The sequence below is a fragment of the Euprymna scolopes genome, chromosome 29, assembly GCF_053919585.1.
Source record: "Euprymna scolopes isolate OS-2025 chromosome 29, ASM5391958v1, whole genome shotgun sequence".
NCBI classification, from domain to species: domain Eukaryota; kingdom Metazoa; phylum Mollusca; class Cephalopoda; order Sepiida; family Sepiolidae; genus Euprymna; species Euprymna scolopes.
Genome location: NC_136510.1, coordinates 21,276,581 through 21,302,436, shown reverse-complemented (window position 1 = coordinate 21,302,436; position 25,856 = coordinate 21,276,581). Strand labels below are relative to the sequence as shown.

The 25,856-nt window shown below is 36.6% G+C and overlaps 1 protein-coding gene across 1 annotated transcript in view; it reads right to left on the bottom strand.

The window, feature by feature from the left end:
• The window catches only part of LOC145252536 (sodium-dependent proline transporter-like), a 74,489-nt gene extending 50,079 nt beyond the window's left edge, over nucleotides 1-24,410 (bottom strand). The window contains exons 1-4 of the mRNA XM_080112084.1: nucleotides 23,629-24,410; nucleotides 16,388-16,502; nucleotides 5,256-5,387; nucleotides 1,834-2,028 (exon numbers count right to left, since the gene is read on the bottom strand). Of these exons, the coding sequence (XP_079968210.1) occupies nucleotides 1,834-2,028; nucleotides 5,256-5,387; nucleotides 16,388-16,502; nucleotides 23,629-23,973 (787 nt within the window). The 5' untranslated portion in view covers nucleotides 23,974-24,410. The remainder of the gene's footprint in view (nucleotides 1-1,833; nucleotides 2,029-5,255; nucleotides 5,388-16,387; nucleotides 16,503-23,628) is intronic.
• Between the last annotated feature and the right edge of the window lie 1,446 nt (nucleotides 24,411-25,856).

Sequence of the window (25,856 nt, the reverse complement as noted above, 5' to 3'; positions counted from 1 at the left end):
AAATCTTGTCGCTTGGAACGTAAAGGGCTACAATTTGGTTATCATGCCTAACAAGGAACTGAGGGGAGTTGAGTAGCGAAATGTCTGTTCGCATTATATTTAAACTTTTGCGTGTTAGCACAGTCAAGGAAGCAAGAAATGGGTTTGGAATTCCAAAGTCTAGCAGTCCGAGGGAAAAAACTATTAGACAAGAAATTTTGTTGGTGTCTAGAGATCTCAACAGTGAAGGGATGGGATTTTGCTGCTTGTTGAGTTAATCAGAAATATTTACATCCAGAGGGCACAAGTGCAATGAGTTCATCAGAGCACATACTATTAAAGTACTTATAAAGTAGGCAGAAGGATGTGACGATGTGACATTGGGTCGATAGTGTGGGACTTATTTTATTTAGGTTGGAATTAGGGTCAGTGTTTAGTGGTTAGATTTAAAGTCTAGTTAAGAGAGTAGTAAAAGAAGGGCTATGAAATGTAGCAGGTATATTGTTGTAGATTAGCAGGGAGACCTGGCATTGTCTGGGATCGAATGAGGGTCAACAAATGTTCCACACTTCCCAGACTTTCATTTTCACCGAAAAAAAAAAAAAAAAAAAAAAAAAATCTGTGAAATCGCCCATTTTTCAATCAAATTGATTAATTGCCTGCTTTAGCTGGAGATCTATTCACGGTGCACTAGATGGAAGCTTCACATGCCTCCCCGAAGTGACTTAGTTCACAATACATTATAGCCTACATTGCACTGTAGAGAATTTATTGTTGATTTTATAAAATTATTTTTCTATATAATGGCCTGAATTAAAGCTTAAAATGCAAAAGTATCATGGTTTGATTGTGCTCTAAACAGAAACACTCATTTCAAACGTGCCCTTGTCATATAAAAAAAAAACTACTATGGACTTAATACGTTGGGCCCTTCTGCTACCAGCCACTTAAAGTGCAGACGCGATGTTCAAATCACCATTCTCGCCACGGCCAGGATCGTAATGTAGACAATGTGTTTTTCCCTATCCCACAGCGGCCTCACGTCAATGGCATTGGATACGATAATCGGGCGAAGATGTGAGTCGTCACCTCACTGACATATGGCCAGTACCACCAGAGTTTGTGGCAATCGAAGAAAGCATGATCAGTCGTTTCTATAGCCGTTGTTCTGCAACGGGGACAAGCAGGCGACTTCAAAAAAACGAAACTGCATTGTATGTTAAGGAGTGAAAGTGCATTTTGGGCCAATCGCCAGGTCAGAGATAACTTGAATCTGGCACTCAACTCCACGCAGAGCGGATCTCACTCTGCTGCCAACCCAAACGCGCGCATAGTGGGTTGCCGGCAGCACCCCTCACTAGATCCTTGTGGAGTTCCCTATGGGTAGCTGTCACAAGGTTGCCGGACCTTGGTAGTCGTTTTAGCGTGGCTCGGCACACTTTTAGGAAGGCAGATTTTCCCCATGACCTGTGACACCTCTCGACAGAGGGGTAAAGGGCGAAGTCGGGAAAGGCAGCAGTACTACACTTTGATTTTTGATACCCAGGCCACAAAGACTGGGGGGGGGGCGTTGTGGTAACTAATCCCTATTAATCTCTAATTATGCCTGAGATAACATAATACTTCGTTCATTGCACCTTATCATAACAAAGGGTCCTACAAAATTTCAGCCAAATCAGCCCAGAATTTTTCCGAGAAAAAGTGGAACAGACAGATAAAATAAGAGAAATATAATATAGAAGACATGTCACATGTTATGAAGCATAAAGGCTTGTGCCTCTCAGAATGAGTCGACCTCCTCACTTCATATGAAAAAAGGGGGTGAAAAAGGGAAGAAGTTACATGTATACGCACCCAAGGTGCCGTTCGCCTTGCCCTTTGAGTATTGAATGCACCATTTCGTATTCCAAGTGTTGTTGCAACTTTCCCACGGCAACTCTGAATCGAGGCTGATCATCGATACGACCATGTAATATGCTGCGTACATGACGATCACGTGGTAATATGTGCAAATCACAGTTGAAATAAACAGCATACCGTAACCCACACCTGGAAGGAGAAGAAGAAGAAATGAATTAAACAGATGTTTTTTCTAATTTTTTATTTTTATTATATATATAAATTTAAAGGAGATTAGAACAATAGTCTAAAGAACTGAGTGTATTTTAATGTAACAGTGAAATTACTAGTTTAATTAAAATACAGGAAAGAAAAAGTGCTCGTTGTAATTTAGATATATAATAAGCTCGATAGGTAAATATCCTAGAGCTAATTCAATATTAAGTAATGTGATTGATAATTTAAAATTTAAAAATCAAATTATAATTAAATTAAAAATCCGTTTCATAATAAGGAACAACAACAAAATCAATTATCTGTACGATCGTTTCAGAAAACAGTGTTTTTATTGTGGTAGACATCAAGTTACGGACAATAATTATTACATATAGTTATTTAATAAACAAGGTCTCCTCGTCAGCAAATTTTGAAGGGTTTTTATTAAATCTAAAAGACACCATAAATAAACCTAGCATTAAAAGTAAGGCAGATGTATCTGAAAAAAATTGAAATAAAAGGTCTGGATTTAAAATTGATAAGAAAATTAATATGGGTTAGAGATAGAAAAGAAATAGAGTAAAATATATATGAAAAATAGACACATACATACATATATATAGATAAAGAGGTATATACATAAAAATATATGTACAAAAATTTACCTTTTAATTTTTCGCCTTTTGAAATCAGGAACTATGGTTAAAATACTCATATGTGATGTTTGCTATAGCTTTTCACCTTATTTAATGATGAATTTTAAAAAGGGGGACGCCCGTGCAATAAATTATTTCTGTTAGCGTACTTTTGATTTAAAGACGCCACAGTTTATATTTCGAATGTTGTTTGTATAATTACATAATGCAAGGGGGGATAATTAGTCATATTTTCTTTAATAAAAGGGCGCAAGGGGGATAATTAGTCTAACTTAATTTATTAAAAAAAAAATATTGTAATGTATTTTTACTAATAAGTAATTTTTAATGATTTGAGGTGGTTTATATTTATTAAATTTAAACCAACGTTTATGACTGCATGTGAATATTAGTTCCTGTCTTGAATTTAATAGGGTGGTTGCATTTTTTATATCTTCATATTTTAAAATTTTTAGGGTCTCTTTTGTACATAGTGCACAAAATTTATCTCCTGGTTTATATGGTTTGCAAGACTCAATTACTCGCCATTTTAAGTTGAAAGAAATATTGCTATTTTTTAGTTGCCAAATATAGTTGGATAGAGTAGTTTGGTTTGACAGAGAGTTATTTTTAAAAGAATGTTTGTGCGTTGAAATTCTATGTTTTATTAGGCAAGATGTGGAACCAAAATATATTGCCTCTTGCTTATTGTGATTATTTTCCGTTAGGTCTGGTGCTGGATTATTATATGGTGGGTTGGTTTGTAATTGATCGGTAGATTGATTTAAGTTGGTGTCATTATTTAATCTGGTAGTTGAGTTATGGCTGTTAATAGATTCATGTAGATTTGGGGTTTTTGATACTGTGCAGCTATAGATAATATTTTTAATTTTACATAAGCCTTGTAGGGGACGTTTATTTTTTCTTCTACAGTTACAGTTTGATGTATTTTGTATATAGCTTAAAATGTCTTCTCAATTATTAAATCATTTCTCTCTGATAGGTTCATAAGAGTAGTGGTTGATGGGCAGAAATAAAAATCCACAGTATTAATGCTGGAGTCTCTCGGAGATCCATCCTGGGCCCAACTCTCTTCCTGATCTGCATCAATGATCTTCCAAATCACATCTTAAGATCATTTGTAGATATTTATGCTGACGACACTACCATCTTTGGCAATACATTAAAGGCCGTAAATGATCAAGTTCCTTCTGATTCTCTCTCCTCTGATCTTGAGCATGTAGTACAATGGGGAAAGAGGTGGCTGGTTACTTATAATGCATCTGAAACGAAGTTTCTATCTTTACATCATCAACGCTCTGATCCCCATTTAGCATCAACTGAAATGAATGGCTCTCATCTTGGAGACGCTCCATGTTTTGACAAGATTCTGGGTTTGACCTTTACTTCTAATCTGAAATGGAACATGTACATCAAATCTATTGCCAAGGTCGTTGGAAAAATGGTGGGATCCTTTTACCGCTCCAGTAAATATCTCAGTGCTGATGCAATTCCCTACCTATATAAAAGTCAGGTACGTCCAAGGATGGAGTACTGTTGCCACATCTGGGCAGGAGCTGCTAGAAAAGTCTCATCCTGCCTTGACAGAGTCCAAATAGACTTCGTAATCTAGTGAGAGATGCCCTTTTTTCTTCCCTGCAATCTCTTTTCCACAGAAGAGACATTGCGAGTTTGTCTCTGCTTTATCATTATTTTCATGGCCAGTGCTCGTCTGAGCTCCAATCTATGGTCCCTCCTCGCCAAACTTTCCTGAAAAACACTCATCTAGCTGAAACCAGTATCAATAATTTCCCCCACTCTTTATCTGTGCCTAAACCTAAACATAGATTTCATGCACAATACTTCTTTCTGAGAACTGCATGCCTGTGGAACTCTCTTCCATTTTCTGCTTTCCAGCTGATTACAATTTGGTCGTCTTCAAGTCTAATGTAAACAAATTCTTGTTGAACCGTCCCCTTAAGTATTCCAATTTGCCAACACTGCACTACTTATGATTTCTACGATATTATCCCATTGACTACTCTCCACAATATACTGTAAAAAAAAAAAAAAATTTGGTGTCAGCTCTATTACATAATCAAGTTATCAGAATTGATTTTTTTCAATAGAAGTTTTAAAATAAACCTGTATTACTGATTTCTTCAGTGCGACAATTTTATCGTTCCACCTTTTTTTTTTTTTTTTTACACAGTGGTCACCACTTATCAAGGCCCGGAAGCCACTCAGGGATAAGGGTTATTGCAAGTACATTACGTTAGTGTGCAGATTTGATGGAGTGTTTACTTAAGGGGCGGTTCATTAGGAATTTGTTAACGTTGGAATTGAACACATCCAAGTTGTAGTCAGGTGGGAAGCAGGCAGACGGAACAGAGTTCCACAGGCGTGCAGTTCTAAGAAAGAAGCTTAAGGGGACGGCTCATAGGTTGGTGAGACAACACCGTGATGTTTGGTAATAGTGAAAATTGGGTAAAATTTGTTTATTTAAGAGGATGGTTTTGGAAATTTTATTTTCTTATCTGGTTTTGCAGTGCTGGGAGTGGTGGTATATATAATTTTTTTTCTTGCCTTTAAGGAGTGGGCATATTTTCCAGATGGTAATCATTCCGGTCGAGGTGAATTGGCCAAATGAGAGTTCAAAGAAGAAAAGCGGCAGACCAGCAATCATCAGCATTATCAGGTATGGAACCAGAAAAGCACCTGAAATAAAGAATTCATACAATTAAAATCATGATCAATTTTTACAATCACCTTACAACAACAACAAAAACAACAAAAAAAAACGCTCCTTATCTGTATATATTATAAAGGTGAACTTGTGTGTGTGTGTGTGCAGAACGGTTTCTACCGAACTACTCTGTCAATTTTTGTTTCTACAAACTTGAAACTTGATATATGGGATATTTGGACCTATGGAACAAAATCGGTTTTTTTTTTTAGCCGGAATAAAGTAATTGCTATGGGGTCAAAATTGAAAAATTGGAACTACGCATGCACAAATATACATTTATAACTGCATTTTTTTTTTACAAAGGAGTCACCACTTATTAAGGTTCAGAGGCAACTCGAGGAGAGGATAAGAGTTAATGAGTTTACAGTAGTTAATGGGATAATATTGTAGTAATCGTTAGTAGTGGAAATTCGGTAAACTGGATTACTTAAGGGGATAGCTCATCAAGAACTTGTTTACGTTGGACTTGAAGACGACCAAATTGTAGTCAGCTGGAAAGCAAGGAAACAGAAGACAGTTCAACAGGCATGCAGTTCTAAGAAAGAAACTTTGTTTATGGAATCTACGTTTAGGGTTAGGTAAAGATAAATAGCGAGGGAAATTATTTATTTGTCAAGTTTTAATATGCATATATCCTTAGGCCAGATGGTAGCGAATACCACTAGAGAGCTTAATGTTTTGGTTTCGATTCTAACTGATGGCACTCAAGTATAACCCTTATCCTCGTTTTCACTTATCTAATGTTCTTACATGGAAAGGGGGCAGCCCTTCCTTGTAAAATGTGAATCGAGGGTTCAAAGTTATGAGGTTGATTAGGATCAGATAATCAGAGCAGATCACACACGGTGGTAGAGTCAGTTGGAGAGTGGGAGCCCCTTAGAGGCAAAGGTAGAAGAGTAGACCATGTAACGAAAAAGCTTGAATTCCTGACTTCATCAATCGGCTGACAGATGAATAAAGAAATCACCATTGATAATTTGTAACTGTTTGTCTCGTGTCGTCATTCCTCACAACCGAAAAGGTAAATGTGTTTCGTATATTCATCTACAAACGAACTCTTGTATAACCCCTTTACAAGTAATATGCCTCCTCCATCATAAGTGATGTATCTCCTCCCCTCTATATGTGTTAAGAACTGTTGCATCATATCCCCCAGCCCGTATTAATATTATGAAGTCCCCAAGAATCATCCCGGGGTGTTATAAATGTCTCTCACATTGTCATCATCATTGTTATTCGTGCATTATGAGTTTCTGTATTATGTGTCCCCAAAATGAACGCCTGCTATTCAACATGACGAGATATTCCTATTATTTTTACGCATGCACAAATTCATCCATTAAGTGGTTTAATTAAAAAATTTTCTCATCTATCTGTCGATATCTCCACTGGTAGGAGACGCTGGAATGCTAAATGTTTTGGTTTCGATTCTAGCTGATGGCATTCAAGTTATATTTGTAAAAACTTTTGAAATCACTACTATATATTGGACACGATAGAGAATTGGCTTTATAATTAATGTTAGTAATTACCTACAAAGAATTTCTTTATAATTAATGTTAGTAATTACCTACAAAGAATGGCTTTATAATTAATGTTAGTAATTACCTACAAAGAATGGCTTCAAAGACTAAATCTGTCACCACTTGAGCAGCAAAGCATGTAAGGAGACGTGATTCTAGATCAACAGAAATTTAAATCTTTTGAAGAGTTTTTTTTATTGTAACAATGGGGAAAGAGGTGGCTGGCTACTTTTAATGCATCTAAAACCAAGCTTCTCTCTTTACATCATCAACATTCTGATCCACATCTGGCATCAATTGAAATGAATGGCTCTCGTTTTCAGGAGGCCTCAAGTTTTGACAAGCTTCTGGGCTTGAAAATTACTCCTGATCTTAAATGGAACACGTACATTAAATCTGTTGCCAAGGCCGCTGGACAAATGGTGGGATCTTTTTATCAATCCAGTAGATATCTCACTGCTGATGGAATTCTCTATCTATATAAGAGCCAGGTACGTCCAAGGATGGAATACTGTTGCCACATCTGGGCAGGAGCTGCTAGAAAGGACTTGTCCTGCCTTGGTAGAGTTCAAAATAGACTTTGTAACCTTGTAGGAGATGTCCTTTTCTCTTCCCTGCAACCTCTATCTCACAGAAGAGATGTTGCAAGTTTGTCTCTGATGTATCGTTATTTTCATGGAAAGTGTTTGACTGAGCTTCAGTCTATGGTCCCCCCTCGCAAAACTTTCACAAGAAACACTCGTCTAGCTGAAAACACTATCAATAATTCCCCCCACTCTTTATCTGTGCCTAAACCTAAACGTAGATTCCATGAACAAAGCTTCTTTCTTAGAACTGCACACCTGTGGAATTGTCTTCCGTTTTCCTGCTTTCCGGCTGACTACAATATGGTTGTGTTCAAGTCTAACGTAAATAAGTTCTTAATGAGCCGTTCCATATAAGTTATCAAATTTACCGAATTTTCATTACTAATGATTACTATATTGTCCAATTTCTACTGTACACTCTTTAACCCTTATCCTCGAGTGGCCTTTTGGCCTTGATAATGTGGTGATGCCTTTGTAAAAAAAAACAAAACAAAAAAAACCCGCCACGTTAGCATTTCTGCACGACTCATAGATGTAATATCGTTGCTTTTATGTCAGCAGATGAAATCCAGCATCCTTGTGTCCATTTTTCTGCTACTTGGAACAGCCTGCCAGAGGAGGTCGTGATGATGCCTACCATAACCAGGTTTAAAGTCGTACTGAACAAACAATTAGACGGTGTAAAGATGCAATATCTTTTAACTGTCTTTTTACAAGGCTTAATATAATTTGCTATTTTTGGACCAATAAAATTTATTGATCACTAGCAGGCCACCAGGTGTAGCTCGGTCGTAAAATACGCATAAATATGATATTTAATTCATGCAGATTTCGCATTTCTTATTATTAGACACAATCCGCTATTGATTATTATATTGTACCCAATATAGTAAAAAAAAAAAAAACCTAAAAAAGAAATGGAAAGAAACTGAGACATGTGCATGCGAGTCTTATGTTTTTTCTAAACAGCTCACTTCTTGTAAGTAAAAAAAAAAAAAAAAATATCCGAGCTGAGGTCGAAATCAAAACCTAAAGACAGTGTGTCAAGTACGATAACCATTAGGCCAGCTTGTCACGATCTTTAAAAGTGTTTTCAAGCCTACTAATTCTTTACATAAGGAAGCTGTCATGTGAACAATTTGCGCATGCGCAGTCGTGAAACAGGTGACAAACAGATAAATATTTGATGATTTCCAAGTACTAATTTTTCAATTTTGACCCTTTAGCAATCGTTTTTTTTTTTCCGAATGAAAACCGGTTAAAAAGTGTTGCAGATACTGAGAGTGTGAGACTCTAAGAAATCAACCCCCCTTTCATAGATTCATCGTCTGAATCAGAGATATGGCATTGAATTCATGGCGAAAGTGCATTGAGAATGGTGGTGAATATGTAGAAAAATAAATTTTGAAGCACAAAAGGTCGCTCGTTTTAATGGTACCACTCCCGTCTTTGTAGCTCTTCAACTTTTTTAGTTAAAAATAGGAGGCTTTACTTTCGGAGCAACCCTTGGATGTTTAATAGTGGAAATTTACATAAAATATTTGATAATAATTTGAGGTTTCTTTTAGGATAAATTTGTTGCGATATTGAAAAAGTCTGAATCCCCCCCCCCCCAATCAGTTGATTGATTGATTGATTGGTTGGTTGTTTTACGGCATATCAACCCTTTTCGAGTTATTTAATGCCGAATCCAAAGATTTAAGAAACATTTTTTGAATAGAATATATTTGTTGTTTTCAAGTCGGTTTCTATTTAACCCATAGTTGGGACCCTAACAGATATTACCACTCCGGGTCAGAGTGGACCTGAGAGCAATGGTAATTAAAGGGTGGCTCCACACTCCCCAAAGCCCGCAAACTGGAGCCTCACCACTGGATATAGTTTAAGGTCATATCCAGGACACCTAATCAGTTACAAAAATTACATTTGATTAAAAATTATTAATAGAAGTACAGGGTGGAACGATAAAATTTTCGCCCTAAAAAAGACATTATTCCCTTTGATAAAAACATGTTTTTTTTTTTTTTGCTGCAGACCATCTGCTAGTTGGCCAGTTGTGTACAAATCCCAAGAGCGATAGGAGCCTTCTATCATGTCTGAGAATGGCACAATGTTCAACAAGTGAGATAGGAGATGCGCTGCTGTATAACTCATGCGCTCTAAAGATCCAAGTTATGACAACAGGCCCATTGCCAGCACCCTCAGAATGGATCGTTGGATCGCCACAAATAACAGGGATGTGTTCGGGGTGATGAAAACAGAATTTCCAGCCACAGTTATGGTCTTCGATGTGATTTCAATTGAGGAGCACATTATGCCACCTCACATCTTCGAAGTCGGATTGAAAGTCAACACCAAAGTGTACCTGGATGTGCTGAAGAGTATTCTTTCATTGGCCAGTATAAATTACAAAGAGGAGGAAAAAGAGAGAAAGGGCAAGACATCTATCTATTTATCTATCTTTCCTTTTCTCTCAATAGATAGATAGAGAGATAGATAGGGAGTGGGTGCATGTGCATGACAAAGAAAGGCCAATAAAATCATATTTATTGTAAATAAGTACAATCAGGCACAAGGCCATCAAATTTAGGAGAATGATTTGAAAGACTCATCTCTAAAGTTAGTCATTGGTTTATTATCTTTTTTTCATAATACGTTAGGGTATGTCTCCTGCCTTGTTTCGTTTTATGGAAATCATTCCAGACAAGGCATGAAGTAAAAGAGATTCACAAACCTACAATTCTTGGAAAGAACTATGCTTATACTTATTTATTAAATTCTGCATGAGGGTAAGATGCAATTCTGGGTTGAGCCTTAATGTGAGGTAGGCCATGAGTACCACAAGTATACCCAAGGTCAATCTAGAAATCCCACAAAAACCACCTGAATTGGACACTTGCTTATTTTTTTATTTTTATTTTTTATTCTTTTTTTCCACGGTGGTCATCACTTATCAAGGCCCGGAAGCCACTCAGGGATAAGGGTTATTGCAAGTACAGTACGTTAGTGTATTATGATTATCCCTATTTACTTGCCTCCCCACAAGGGCAAATTTAGATACAAAGTTGGTTTTGAACATGGCGAAAATCCAGCTCCCCAAAAAGGGACGCTATGGATAAGAACAAAAATCATAATAGAACAGAAAAGGTGGCTTGAAAATAGATGACATCACAAAAAGAACTTTATTTTTGTAAATTTTCCAAAAGCTAACGTTCATCCTTTATGACGTCATCCATTTTTCAATAAATCAATTAATCAATAAGGGTTTTATCACTCAATGAGGAATCCTCTCTGGACTTTAACAATCTATCTCTGTCCGGAGCTATCTGCTGCTATTTGGGTCCCATGTGTTGTATCAGGTCGTCTCTTCATCTCATTCTTGATCTTTCCTTTGGCCTCTTATGTTCACGAGGTGTCCATTCCGTTGTCCTGATGGACCATCTGTTGTCATGTTGTCTGGCTATGTGCCCTGTCTATCTGTGCTTGGATGTATTGATGCCAATAACTCATTTGTTGGCGGATCCAGATGTTTGTCTTTCCGTCTTATAGAGTGATGGCTTACATTATCCTCTCCATCTTCCTTTGTGCCACTGCGAAGATTTCACTTTGGCAAGTTGTCAGGGCCCATGTTTCACTAACATAGATCATCACAGATAGTACGTATTCATTGAAGATCTTCAAATGAATACTCTCTTGTAACTAACTAATGTTAAAGCTTAGAAAATAAATATCTATTAATAATATATATGACAAATACTAATACAACAGTACACGGATGGTTTAATTTATCATATAAAAGTAATTTCCTATTCCTGTCTGTCTGTCTCTGAAACTAAAAGTCAGAAATTACTAAAGATACGTTGCATATTTCAATTCAGTATACCTTCAAGCAAAGCATAGTGAAAAAAAAATACCCTAGCTATCCCTACCTGAAGTTTTCCCGGAAGCCTTTTAGTTGATCCAAAATGTCCTAAAAATAATGTTTTAATTGTAGCATAGGTTTTTTTTTTTTTTTACATGGACGTCACCACTTATCAAGGCCCGGAAGCCACTCGAGGATAAGGGTTATTGCGTGTACAGTAATCAATGGGATAGTATCGTAGTAATCGTTAGTATTGGAGATTGGATAAAGTGTCTTACTAAAGAGGGTGGTTCATCAGGAATTTGTTTATGTTGGACTTGAAGACATCCAAGTTGTAGTCAGTCAAGTGGGAAACAAGCAAACGGAAGAGAGTTCCACAGTCGTGCACTTCTAAGAAAAAAGCTTTGTTCACGGAATCTATGCTTTGATTTAGACACAGATAAAGAATGGGGGAAATTACTGACAATGGTTTCAGACCTCACCTAAGAGTATCGGTATTGTTTAGTTTTATGTTGACTGATATCAATGCTTCAGAAGTCTGTTTTCACACCTCCACCAGTATTTTTTTTTAGAAAAAAGACTGAAATAAAATATATTAATGCAAATAACATAGTAGGAAAACAAACGAAAAAAAAATAATAGGCTAGTCTGAATCAAATAGAGATATTTGAGTCTGACTTTGATAATCCAACTAACTTGAAGTTGTCTTTTTATTTTTTATAGAAATCGTTCCAGACAAGGCATGAAGTCACCTGATGGAAAGAACAATACAATTGTACAAATTTAGGTGCTGTTGGAAGTTCGAGGTAGCAAAATAAAAGACTTATTTTTTACTTGACAGACGTCATTTGGCTTTTAGTAGCTACTTTATTTTCATGTGGTTTTGTTGGTTAGTGAAAAAAGACGAATGGACTACTGCTGCTTAGCTGAAGAATAAACATTTTCGTTGTAAGAAAAACAAGCTCAGCAGGCGGGGTCCTCCTCCACAAGTGAATAAGTCTGCAAAGAGAATTTCGAGAGTGACCAAGAAGAGGGCTGCTATGTCAAGGAAGGTAAATACTGTGAAGGTGAAATGTATGTTATGCGAAGAGACGGTTTTCCTTGGTGCGCATTGCCATGGTATGCTGAAGGTTGCAAGAAGTATTTTATGTTATGATTGTGATGAATCGACAAAGAGAAAACTTGCCAAGCACAGATGGAATCCTTAGACCAAATGCTGTAAGTTTGTCAGTGAAGGAAATGATGACTTTGACATTGGGCATGTCGATCATGAAGCTGTATGTTGGGAGTGTTGACTGCAGTGAACTAAGTTATGTCTTTGATTGACGTGAAAAATTGGATTTGAAAGGTTCTGAATAAAAAAAATTTACTTTCACCATGACTAATATTTGTGCAAAATTTAAAAAAAAACGAACGATTTGGGGGCAATTTTACACCGGGGGGGGGGGGGCAACCAGAGTTACCTCGGAAAATCTGTTTTGACAAAATTTCTAAAAACGAATGATTTGGGGGCAATTTTACCTCCAAGGGGTGCAACTAGAGTTATCTTGGAAAATCCATTCTGTCAAAAATTTACTTTCACCATGACTAATGTTTGTGCAAAATTTTTTAAAAAATCCAAGGCGTCGTTGTTGAGGAAAGTGCAAACTAATGAACGAACAGGAGTGAATATTGGAGAATTAAAAAGAATACGAAATAATCCGGCTTGAGTGTATGCTTTCTTTCAACTCGAAAAATGACAGAAATAGGAATTAATTACCGAAATACACCTTTCTGTCATGTAAATTATAAACAATCTTTCAAGATATTTTGGCAGTAATTATGATGAAAGTACGAATAAACTTGCAAGGCAAAGGTGGTGGCATGGTTAAAGAAATTGAGGTTGGTAGCGAGACTTTCGAAGGTGTATGTTGTGAAGAGCAATTAACTGGACATAAGGAAGAGAGAGGCTCGGTTAAAGGAGGCGTTCACATATGGTATGTTCACAGCCTATAGGAAGTTGGTTGTGGTTAGATGTGGTAAGTGGACAACATCAGATGGTTAGTTGGATTAGCTGGATTCAAGCGAGTTGGACTGGAAAGTCTTGTCAAACTGTTTTTTTTTATCTGAAGTGTACCTGGTTTGCATTCCACTACTTCCCTGCAGCAGACACATGCCAACTGTGGCCACGTTATTTCTATGTTTCTCTATGTTGTTACCACAAATTGTTTGGAACAAAGATCAAGTTGAATAAATATCCACTGTTTTCCACCGATCCTTGTTATGAGTTACTCTTTTTCTATGTATGAAAAACTTATTTGCAGGCAGTGTTCTGCATGTGTGACACAAGGTTGGAATGCAACATTTCATCTTGTCGGTAAGGTTCTCATAACAGTATTGGTACAGGACAGAGTAGAGTTTTAAGGAAGCTTTCTTTAAGTTGCAAGTTCAATTCTTATTGAAAGCTACATCTTCTTTATTAGATTTTCAATGATATGACAGTAGACATAATTGCACTGTTTTGAAAAGGAGGTTTACTAATTTATGAGGATCCAGTTAAAACAAAGTTCATCGTAATAAAAAATAAAAACTATCCTTGGGGCAACTCTGCGAAATAGACTAAGATATGCAAATATCAGAAATATTAACATGGTTGGGAAATGTTTCCTCGGCATCCAGACTCCAGCTATGTAAAGAAATCCTATCAAAAAGAGTTCATCCAAGAAAGAGTAATTAAGAAGACGGCCACCAAAGAGATAAGGGTTGAGACCAGCAACTGAAAGACTAGATGGTAGGATTTTGTTTCCAAGTATGTGTCGAAGCTCTTTGGACTATGCAAATAAGTCAAGTAAGTAAAAAATATTGGATTTAAATCTGTTACTTGCTGTTTGTCAACTCGGTAAACTTATTAGAAACAGCAGCGGCAGCAAATGTTGTTTTCTGTATTGACTTTTGATTTGACAAAAGCTTAAACCAGCAGTTTCTTTCAACAGATTATGAACTTGAAAATATTCACTATGATAATTTTTGCACATAATATAAAAACCCAAGTGCAGCATTTTTCTCCTCTTTCTTGTTTTCTTTTGGAGACGTTGCACGTATGCATGACAGCATCTCACGTATATCATTCAGGGCTGAATGCCTTTAACATACATAATGAGAAAATGACACAAACTACTAAACATAGCGATAACATATATACACTGCTGAACAACTTATATACACATTTTATACATTCACTTTCTCACTAACAAAACAGGCATGCTAATATACATGCATATCTTACATACTTATTCTGTTTACACACACATGAATGCACACGGCGCTAACTGAAATGAATGTGTGTACTTGATTGGTTCTTACAGGCAAAGCAACTCCTTTCACCTAGAACGTTCTTGGAATTTTCAATCTTTATTAACCTTTCATCTTTTTTATTGTCTTAACAAGTTATCACTAAAAATTAATTACTTAGACTTTATCATTCTTTTATTTCAACAAACTATTAACACGATTTTATTTGATTAGTCCCACCTTTTTGCTTCTCTACATTCTCTCTCTTACAGACACGATGTTGCTAGTCTCAGTCTTATTCTATAAATACTAAATAAAAATTGAAATACTATTATGACATGTGTTCTTCAGGATTGTCTGATCTTTTCCCTGCTTCCTTTGTGTCAGCTCTTTTGAATCATGTTGCTTCACAAAGGAAGAGAGATAAAAAAAAAATTGTTACAACATGCGGCAGTACGACTGTAACAACTGTCAAGTCAACTGGATAATAAACGGGAACTGAACGATGTTGTATATATGACTCTACACAGTCCCAAACGATTCCGTCCACACACTCGGGTACGGTCCCAAACAATTTTGTCCACGCAACCCGACATGATTCTGAACAACTCCATCTATTCGAACCCGAACACCTCTATTGATTTAAAATCTAAACAACCCTGTTTAAATGACATGACACGATCCTAAACGGCTCTGTCAAAACAACTCAACACAACATGTTACCAGGTATCAACTTTTTATTTTTTGGGGGATGAACTAATTTTCACTGTAGGTAGACCTGACTAAAGACATTGACACACAATTCTTGAGCTCTTCACAAGTCGTTGATCTAGTAGTCTCTGTAAATTTTCTGTTTTGATACCTCATTGTAATACACCCTCCTATTCCAGTAGCTTCATTACAAGAACTGCAAGATTATGGAACTCTCTTCCTGCTGACTGCCTGCCTTCTACCTTGATCTTTTCAAGACTAAGGCCAATAGGCATTTCCTGTCAGCTCTTTACAACAAGTGTTCTGTTGCAGGGGGTGGGGTCTGCTTATATTGCATCAAAATTTCACTTTACAGCAAGTTAGCCTTTTTGGGGGGTTTATAAAATGAAACAGAATGTACCTTTATAACTTGTTTCCACATCTCTTGACCATGTCGGCTTCCTGGAAAAGAAGCTCATAACAACAACGCAAGTTTCATTTCTCTGGACAATTGGAACTTTATTCGTTTTGCGGTCAAAGTCGCGCCCCTGTTCTCTGCCTATCCTTAGAAGGAGGGTGGGAATTTTTCTATTGATTCCTTTGCCATATATCGCTACCTTTCTCACCACTTCTACGAGAAGTCTCTCAGAATTACTGACAACTGTGTCTCTTGGACTCAAACTATTGACTCTAAACTCGAACTGAATTCTAACTGACTGACTAAAAATGTACCATGTGTGTTTCTATATATTTTAGGGGCAAAGGAGGGATATGGGTCCCTACATCACTGACACGTTATTATGCACTCAATGCTCGTCCTTTTCAAGGTTGTTCCAGTTTTAAGTCCGACAACCAGTTTGATTTTGGTTTGACCACTTGACCCTGTCTGCACTAGAAAGCCTGTTTAACCTCTGTTAGCTTGCTCTTCATTACATAAGTAGCTTCATGCCTTGTCTGGAGCAATTTCTATAAAAAAAAAAGATTCGCACCATAAAAAGAAAAGTTGTGTTTATCCCCCTCTCCCCAACATGAATTACCTCCTCCGTTTTTGTATGTCAAATAGGGGAACCTCCAAATGTTTCCCAGTCCAATGGCATAACCAATCAGCGACAAAACAAATTCCGTCTGGTTAGCCCACATTGCACGACCTGTCTGAAAGAAAGTTGGAAAGAAAATGAAAAAATAAAAACGGTAACAAGCCAGATATGGTTCTTTTTAATTAATGATTATATTCCTCTTAAATAATGTGATAAATAAATAAAATCATGACAGAATAAGAAATATTTCATCATAGTCAAGATCGTCTGCTTACCTTGATTCACAGTTTATCCTCTGCAAACAGGACGACAGTGACAAGCAAGATATGGTTCCTTTTGATTAATGATTATACTCCCCTTGATGCCCCCGTTCAGTCTCAAGAGACAATGGACACCCCCTGCATGAGTAATTGTGAGGTAAGGGTTATGCAATCACTAACCACACATCTCCTGAATTGGCTCTGCTTGAGTCCAGTGGCAAGGAAAAGTGCTCGACAACTGGAAACAATGCCAATATAAATGAAGAGCATATACAGCAACTGGAATTCCAAAATGGTTACCCATTTTAGTTCTGATCAGGCTCAACGTTGCTTAACTTCGGTGATCTGATGGAAACAAGTGTGTCAACGTGATTATGCCATAAGTTACTCTTAGATAATGTGAAATGCATCCTACTCTTTCCTTATGTTAAGAATGACTTTCTTGTCCTCCTGAATCATGCCTAATTACCCAGCCAATTATTTGGGGGCAAATCACCGCAGGCAAAGCATAAAGCCACTTGATGAAAGGAGCTAAAAAATCCATGCTTCAAGGTCAAAAAATAGCCAAGCATAAGTATTAGATGAATAGATTCCGACTCAGAGAGCAGCAGTTCTTCCCTCTTTGTCAGAAATATTGGTCATAGAATGTGAAGACTAAGGAACAAAATACGGGAAGCAAGGATTACAAGGCTGCTGAAAGTCAACCCAAGGTCTACTTTCCTATCTCCTAAATGTATAGCAGATACCGGAAGTAAAAAAAAGTAAATAATCTTGACTATAACCAAATATTTTTTTTATTGCTATTAGGTTAAGAAAAAGCTCTTGCGGAATTTTTAATTTTGATTTCAAATGATGTATTTTCAAATAAGTTTTCGTTATAATACCTTTACTTTATATATCATTTTAAAGAGTGTTTTTAACTTTATCTGTTTAAATTACAATTGTTTTAAAACAATTATGTCTTTACAGAACGTTGAATACAAGACAGAAAAAAGGCAAATTTGCATAATTTTCTTATTTCAATTCAAGCTAGGTCGAAAAGCTGCTGAAACAGCTCGTGATATCAATGAAACGTTTGACTCAGGAACCACTACTGAACGCACAACACAATGGTGGTTTAAGAAATTTTATGGCAACGACGAGTGTCTTGAAGATGATGAGCGTAGTGGTTAGCTATTGGATGTTAACAACAATCAATTAAGAGCTTTAGTCGAAGCCAATCCATGGACAATTATTCAAGAACTTGCTTCTGAATTAGATGTAACATATACAACGATTTCCAACCACTTGAGAGAGATTGGACAGACAAAAAAAAAACTTGATAATTGGATGCCTCACAAATCGAAGGACAACCAAAAGAAACGGTGTTATGAAGTGTCATCTTCCCTTCTTTTACGCAACAAGAACGACCTGTTTCTCAACCGGGTTGTGACTTGCGATGAAAAGTGGGTTATGATAACTGGCGATGCTCAGCTCAATGGTTAGATGCTGACAAATCTCCACGACACTTCCCAAAGCCAGAGTTGCACCAAAAGAAGGTCATTACAGTTTTTTGAATGCCGGTGAAACAATGATGGCGGCAAAGTACTGTCAACAACTGGATGAAATGCATCAGAAACTTCGACAACAATACCCAGCATTGGTCAAAAAGGCCCAATTTTCCTCCATGACAATGCCTGACCAAACGTTGCTAAACTGACCCTGCAGAAGTTGAAGGAATTGGACTATGAAGCTCTGCTTCATCTGCCATACTCTTCAGACTTCTCATCCACTGACTACTACTTTTTCAAGCATCTCGACAACTTTCTGCGTGAGAAATGCTTCAAAAACCGAAGTGATATCAAAAACGCCTTCAGCGACTTCATCGCCACCAGAATGCAAGATTTTTATGTTACTGACATAAATACACTTGTTTTGTGTTGGCAAAAGTGTGTTCATTCTGATGGTGCTTATTTCAATCAATAAATTTTTGTTTGAGTCGAGATGTGCTCATCTGAATTTAAAATTTAAAAACCGCAAGAACTTTCCTGTCAACCTAATATAACCATTTATGAGCATTGTGTGTGTGTGTGTGTGTGTGTGTGTGTGTGTGTGTGAAAGTTCGTTCCCTATGGAGTCCAAAACGGCTGAGCAGATTTTTTTTTTTTTTAATTTTATACAAATGTACTTTATGTGTCTGGGAGTGTTCTCACATATGTTTTGTATCAGAATTAGCCTGATAAGTGTTGAAAATCGATAATCAAAAAAATCCAATTAAAGAAGAAACAGTCCGATTTTGACCAAAGGTTACACCCTTATAGAGCCTAACATTGCAAGTACATTTGGTAAGTTTTATCATCCACAAGCAGAAGGGCTCAGCATATAAAATCAACAGTAGGTTCTTCGATATGACAGGGCCATGTTCAAAATGAATGTTTTTGTTTAGAGTACAATTGAAGCATGATATTTGACTTTTGCATGTTGAACTTAATTGAAGCCGTTATACATAAAAATAATTTTATAAAAATCAACATTAGATTCTCTACAGTGCAATGTAGACTACAATGTATTGTGAACTTCGTCGCTGTAGGAGGGGGGGCATGTGAAGCTTCCTCTTGGTGCACTGGTACATCACAAGTGCATTGAGAAACTTTATCACTGCACAAGCAAAAGATCAAGCATATAAAATCAACACTATATTCTTTTGTAGGACAGGGGCGCATTCGAAATGAATACTTCTGTTTAAAGCACAATTAACTATGATGCTTGACTTTTGCATTTTAAACTTTAATTCAAGCAAGTTTTATAAATAATTTTAAAATCAATAGTAAGTTCTCTATGGTGCAATGTAGATTATAATGTATTGTTGACTAAGTCACTGCATGGACTAAGCTTTCTTCCAGTGCACTGCAGTGTGTCTCTGACTAGAGCAGGCAATCAATCGATTTGATTGACAATAGAGGCGATTTTACCGATTTCAATGACAGTAAAAGTATTGGAAGTGTGGAACATTCATTGATCCTCATACAATTCTGGGCAACGTTGGGTCTCCCTGCTAGTCAACAAATAAATTTTTGTATCAATCAATAATGCCAATCTTTTCTTTTTGTATAAATTAGAATAACACTTTTTGTTGTGGTAGGGTACACCGGGGCGAAGTCAGACATGAAACCCTATTTTCTCGCAACTGAAATTAGCTAGTTATTGGAAGCTCAACTCATCGTTGTTCAACATGGAGGGCTACTGTGACGGGCTATTACTAACCCTACAGAAGGAATTGATGGTGGCTATAATTGGGAATGTGGTGGGTAAAAATTAAGATAGTCATTAGATACTTTTCTGCCAATTTTAGCAAATGACTCAATCTAGAATCTAGGGCAGTTAAAGCGACACTAGAATCTAGATTAGGGTGGTGGAGGAGGGGGATAGTGCTAGCGTTAATATAATTAAGGCTTAGCTTGCCTCCCTAACTGAAAAGGAGTACCAAGCTTTAGTGATTAGAGGTAGGTTAAAAAGAATACTCCAGGAAGCACCAAACATGGCCGCAGATCTGCGTGCAGAGGAACTTTGATATGCTGCCGACTGGCACATCGCTCATATCACATTGCCGGACGGACATACCGTGACGATGAACGAAGGTGTGCTGGAGGCGTTTAAGTCCCTTTTCTAGGAGCTTTTTTCCATGGAACTCAGTCTGTCATTAGAACAATTTGACACCTATATGGCTGACTTTGCATGTCTTTTGGCGACAAAAAAAAAAAAAATTCACCAATGCCTAAAATTTGATTAAAATTTCATAAACATATTTTTATTTCAATGTTTATAATTTTGTTATAAAAATTCAAATAAAAACTTTGTAATAAAGCTTCTATTTTTATATTTAATTAAAAATAACTACATTATATACAGCGTAGATCATCCGTACCTCAAAAATTTGTCTGATGTCACTTCCGCCGAATGGCTTTGTAAACAAAGAAGAGCCAATCTTAACGAAAGCCCGCATCATCATCATCATCATCATCATCATCATCATCACGGCGTAATCATGTTGACACACCGGTTCCCGCTGGATCACCGAAGTTAAGCAATGTTGAGCCTAGTCAGTACTAAATGGGTGACCATTCGGGACTTCTAGGTGCTGTATGTGCTCTCCGCTTATCTCGGCATTGTTTCCAGCCGTCCTGGACTTCTCCTTGCCACTGGACCCAAACAGTGCCGATTCAGGGATTGCGCGACACTTGCTGCACAATTACACGTGCAACTGCCCCTACAGGGGTATCCTTTGTCTTTCGAGACTGAACGGAGGCATCGTTACCATCATCTTCATCACCATCATCATCGTCATCAGGAGCAGCAGCGGCAACATCAGTAATATTCCTATAACTAATCCTGGTATTTGTGTATTTTTGGTATCGTGCTGAAAAAATGAAAAGTTCTCCTGGCTTCGATGTCCAAAATAAATGTAAAAGAAAAACAAAACAAAAAAAAAACGTTCCCACCAGTCTGCTGTCTAATTTTTTTCAACTGCAAAAACACAACTCTGCCCATAAGACTCGCTCCTTCTGTCACCAAATCCTAAATCACCGAGTCACTATAAAAGTCAGGCTTTTATACTATAATCAGCAGCATCTCATTTGCATAAAGTGATCAGTTGGATTAGCATCAAACCAGAAAGGCAGCCATTTTTTTTTCTAATCTTTTCTTTTTGTCTGCATGGGATCGCACACAAAACAGGTGTGTACTAATTTTTTTTAATGCCTTTTAATTCCACGCCCCCTTGATCTTTAAGCTCAATAATAGTCCATCATCCATGCTGGACGTCATAGTCAGATATGGTTCGTGTCAATAATAAGTGTTATAAATGGCCAGTCGCCTCCAATTTTCTGCCGCATGTAATTCTCCTTTTTTGTGTTAAGCCCATGCAGGGTCAATTGATTGACATTGCTCCACCACCTCCCGGACATCTTCCATCATGATGCACGGATCCACCTTTATCACTAAGTATAAAGTTCGTTCTTTTCCGAAATGATGCATCTTATGCAGGTCATTTAGCTGTTCTACCATACACAGCCTTTTAGTCCCTTAGCCAAACCTTCTTCACTCTGGTCAATCCATCTGCTTTATTCTCCTGTGTTGGAATCAAGGTAACTGTTATCTTCGGTCCAAATTCTCGGATTAGGTTTCCAAGTGCTCCAAATTGACGCCTTATAAGCATCTCTGCTGCCTCTTCTGTCTTGATATGCTTATTTCCAGATGATGCTGCTGTTGCTGAGCCTGTTCTAACATCCACCACCTGTAATCCCCATTTTTAAGCCAGATTTATGCTCTTCGTCATACCATTGAACTCTGCATAACCAAACAGCATCTTTAGCAGTTGCACCTCCTATTTCTAATGATATGCCTTATGCCAGGTTGTTAGCACTGCTTCATAACATCCCTTCATGACTCCTGTTTACATGCCATTCTCCCTTCACCAGGTCCACGTTTTTCACTTCTGCAATGACTTCTTGTATCAAGAGCAGCACTCCTTGGTCAATCACATCTTCCCATTGGTCCGTACCCGTCTGCATGCTGTTTGTAACCATTCGGCTATAGAGTAATGGCCAACCAACTTTCCGCATATTGAGAAAAGCTCCATTCCATGAGTCGGTAACACTTGTAGTGACAAGCGTAGTCATGCAGCCGGTATCGACAAGGGCTCTAGCCCTCTTCCCGTTGATAGTGATCACTATCTGGAGCATGCCATCACAGCATCAAAGGGGTGACTACTGGCGTCATAGCACCCCTTTACTCGTTTCCTTGAAGCACAGAACACTCCCTGCTACTGTGTCCAACCTGACTACACCGAAAACAGATAATGCTTGGTTGCAGCTCTTTACAGTCTCTTAGCGGCTTGTAGCAAAATATATAAAAACTAAGTATAACAATTCAAATAAAATAAAACTGCATAAAATCATCACATTATTAAAGAAAATACCTCTTTAGTTCATGCCATTTCGAAGCCTAATGCTTCCCATCAGAAGAGAAGAAAATTAGTCAAATTTATATATCACAAAAAGCTGGCCTGGAGACATTAGTCTACAACTGAAATAAACGTAGAGTTATATATATATATATATATATATATATATATATATATATATATATATATATATATATATATATATACTTCAAGTTACTCCCAATATTCGTAACGATGGTCTGGTCCATTTCTCCCATTTCTTGGTAGACCGTGAGCACATTCTCTACCAAATACATTGGAATCAACGTTGTTATGTTTTTGATCATTTTAAGCTTCGCAACTAGCTTCAGCTAGTTAAGCCAAGAGACCACATCTCCTTCTCCAGTAAATAGCCTCATAATATCGCTGCTTAGCCTTATTTGGTTGCCTATTTTGCCGAAATAGCTTGTAAATTCCTCCTGGCTTCGATGTCCAAAATAAAAAAACAACGTTTCCACCACTCTGCTGTCTAATTTCTTCCAACTGCAAAAAACATAACTCTCTGCCCATAAGGCTCGATCCTTCTGTCACCAAATCCTATATCTTCGAGTTTCTATAAAAGTTAGGCGTTTATACTACAATCAGCAGCATCTCATTTGCAATAAAGCGATCAGTTGGATTAGCATAAAGCCGAAAAAACATCCATTTCTTTTCTTTTCTTTTCTTTTTGTCTGCATGCGATCGCACAAGAAACAGGTGTATACTGATTTTTAATGCCTTTTAATTACAAATAATAACGTTATTATTTTGAAAGCCATTATTAACATGGGGAGGGGAGGGTGCTTTGTTACTATTCTGTGCTTCCACCTAACAATTTAACAACAAAAAAGATATCGTGAGACTTGAATTTAACCTGGAAAAACTATTTAAAAATAGCCCGGTACCAAGAATGTAGAAGCACCCTAATTTTTTCTCATCTAACTCGCTTTTTTCGCCCCATGTTTTCATGTGCGCTTTGTGAAGATTACAAGAAAATGGAACACCGTTAAATTCAAACTTACCTCATCCCGAAGCAGCGACAAGAGATCCTCCAAGAATTTTTGGTACCGTGGCGGTTTTTGTCGCATTGATCGAAAGAACGGGCAACAAACGATGGTCTGCATCTCCTTATCTTCGTCAATTCCCAAATCATTGACGACACTCTTGTGATCCATAATTCCTTCGAGAACACTGCAAGACGCGGATTTCCTCAACTGACCCGCTGCAATTTGACTGATAATTGATTTGGCATCTTCATTGATGCTATCTGACTTCATTCCGATGTCGTTTACTGTGCCGATACTTACGAAACTCCCCAAGGATATCCGGTCGTCAGCCATCGCTTCTTTGCAGACCTTTTTAGCCATTGCAAAAAAAGACTTTACTGAATAATCCAAAATTTGAATTCCAAGAAGGTTCGTTAGATTTCAAATGAAAATTACATCATAGTTTTTTTGTTTTTGTTTGTTAAACCAATCATTTAGGCTGGGAGAAAAAGTTGCAAATTCAAATTAATTGAAAGTAAAACCTTGATTCGATTAAAAAAAAAAAAACGAGAGAAAAAAAACAAAAAAAAAAAACAAAACAAATAACCAAAAATTAACGCTGGAAAATCTCGACTATTTTGCAAAGATTTCTCTTTTTCACTATTTTTCTACAGGACTTTCATGATTCGATCGTAAAGAGAAGAAGCACTAAAAAAAGAAAAAGTACAAAAAGAAAAGTCAATTAATTATGACGTCATACGTTTGACGTCATAAGAAAAATAAATAGCGAAACGCAACTAAGAAAATATTGGTACTAGTCTATATTGTGAACCAGACGTATCTAAGCGTACGCTCGGCTTTGGCCGGAACATGACGTCAACAGCCGGATTATGCCGACCACAGCTCGGGTTTAGCTGCTGTCACCGATAAGTCATAACGTCGCTACATAAAAGAAATTCGCAAAATAAATAAAATGTAGAAACCAAAAACAAAAAAACGATCCAGCGTAAGTTTGGTGTTTTAATTCGTTTTTTTTTCTTTTTCTTTTCTTTTTTTTTTCTCAAGAAAAGTTTAGAAGAAGCAAACATTATTTTTTGGGGGGAATCAAATAATTTAAAGGAAATGGTTTAAAATAAAGGTTAAAAAGAAAAAAATTGTTTTGTTTTTCAAATATATTTTGCCATATTTTTTATGCTTTAAAGTTTTTTGTCAAGAAAAACTGGAAACAAAATTGGTCTTTCCAAGTATTTTAAAAAGTATTTTTTGTAAAAATGTTTTGTTTTTTTTAAATTGGAAAATGTTTAAAAAATTCATTATGTTGGTACTGCCCATGATTTACATGTAACAACTGTTTTTTTCCCTCTTTCAATATTTATCCAAAAGTCGTCTGCTAGGCGCGCGCGCCTTGCCTCGTTGTAATTTAGCGTGCCGCATTGTGATTGGCTGATTGGCGCTACGTCAGACAGCAGCTAAACCCGAGTTGTTTCTCCGCATAATCCGGTTGTTGACGTCATGTTCTGTCCAAAGATATGCACCACTGCACCAGTACCGAAAATAAATAAATAAATAAAGATAAAAAATAAATAAGTACAAAAGTAATGCCGATGCTCAAAATGTATAAACATTTTGACCCCTCCCTTAATTTAAAAATTCACTAAAAATCAGAAAATTAACCAATTTTGATGACATTTGCAGTATTTATCAAATAATAATCACAGAACATAATGAATTAATTATTTTTACTGAAATCTTGGTGGAAATGTATTATTTAGTTTAAACAAAAAATACCTTTACTAAAGTTATGATTTTCAGTAGTAAATAAAAATACACAAGAATTTATTTTTGCTTTTTATGAAAATAAAGCATAAAAAATTATAACTATTAAAAAAAAATTACGGGAATATTACGAAAAAAGCCTCCAAAGTCCGTACTAATGAATTCGATATAAATCGGAGAAAAATTAATTTCTCAAACTATCGATATTATCATTGAATTAAACATTGTTTATTTAATATCTTCACACACACAAAAAAAAAATTATAATTGCAAAAATATTTTTCTTTTTTATTGAATTACAACTTTCGTATAATTTTTATATGCAAGATCTTAATAATTTCCTTGCTTGCATGAATGTGAAACTTTCGGCGTAACATAATTTTTATATAATATTGAAAAATAAAACTTCTTTTTAAATTTAAAAGCAGGAACATAGAAAAATGATTAAATTAAAAAATGGTAAAAATTAGACAAATGTTCATAATAGG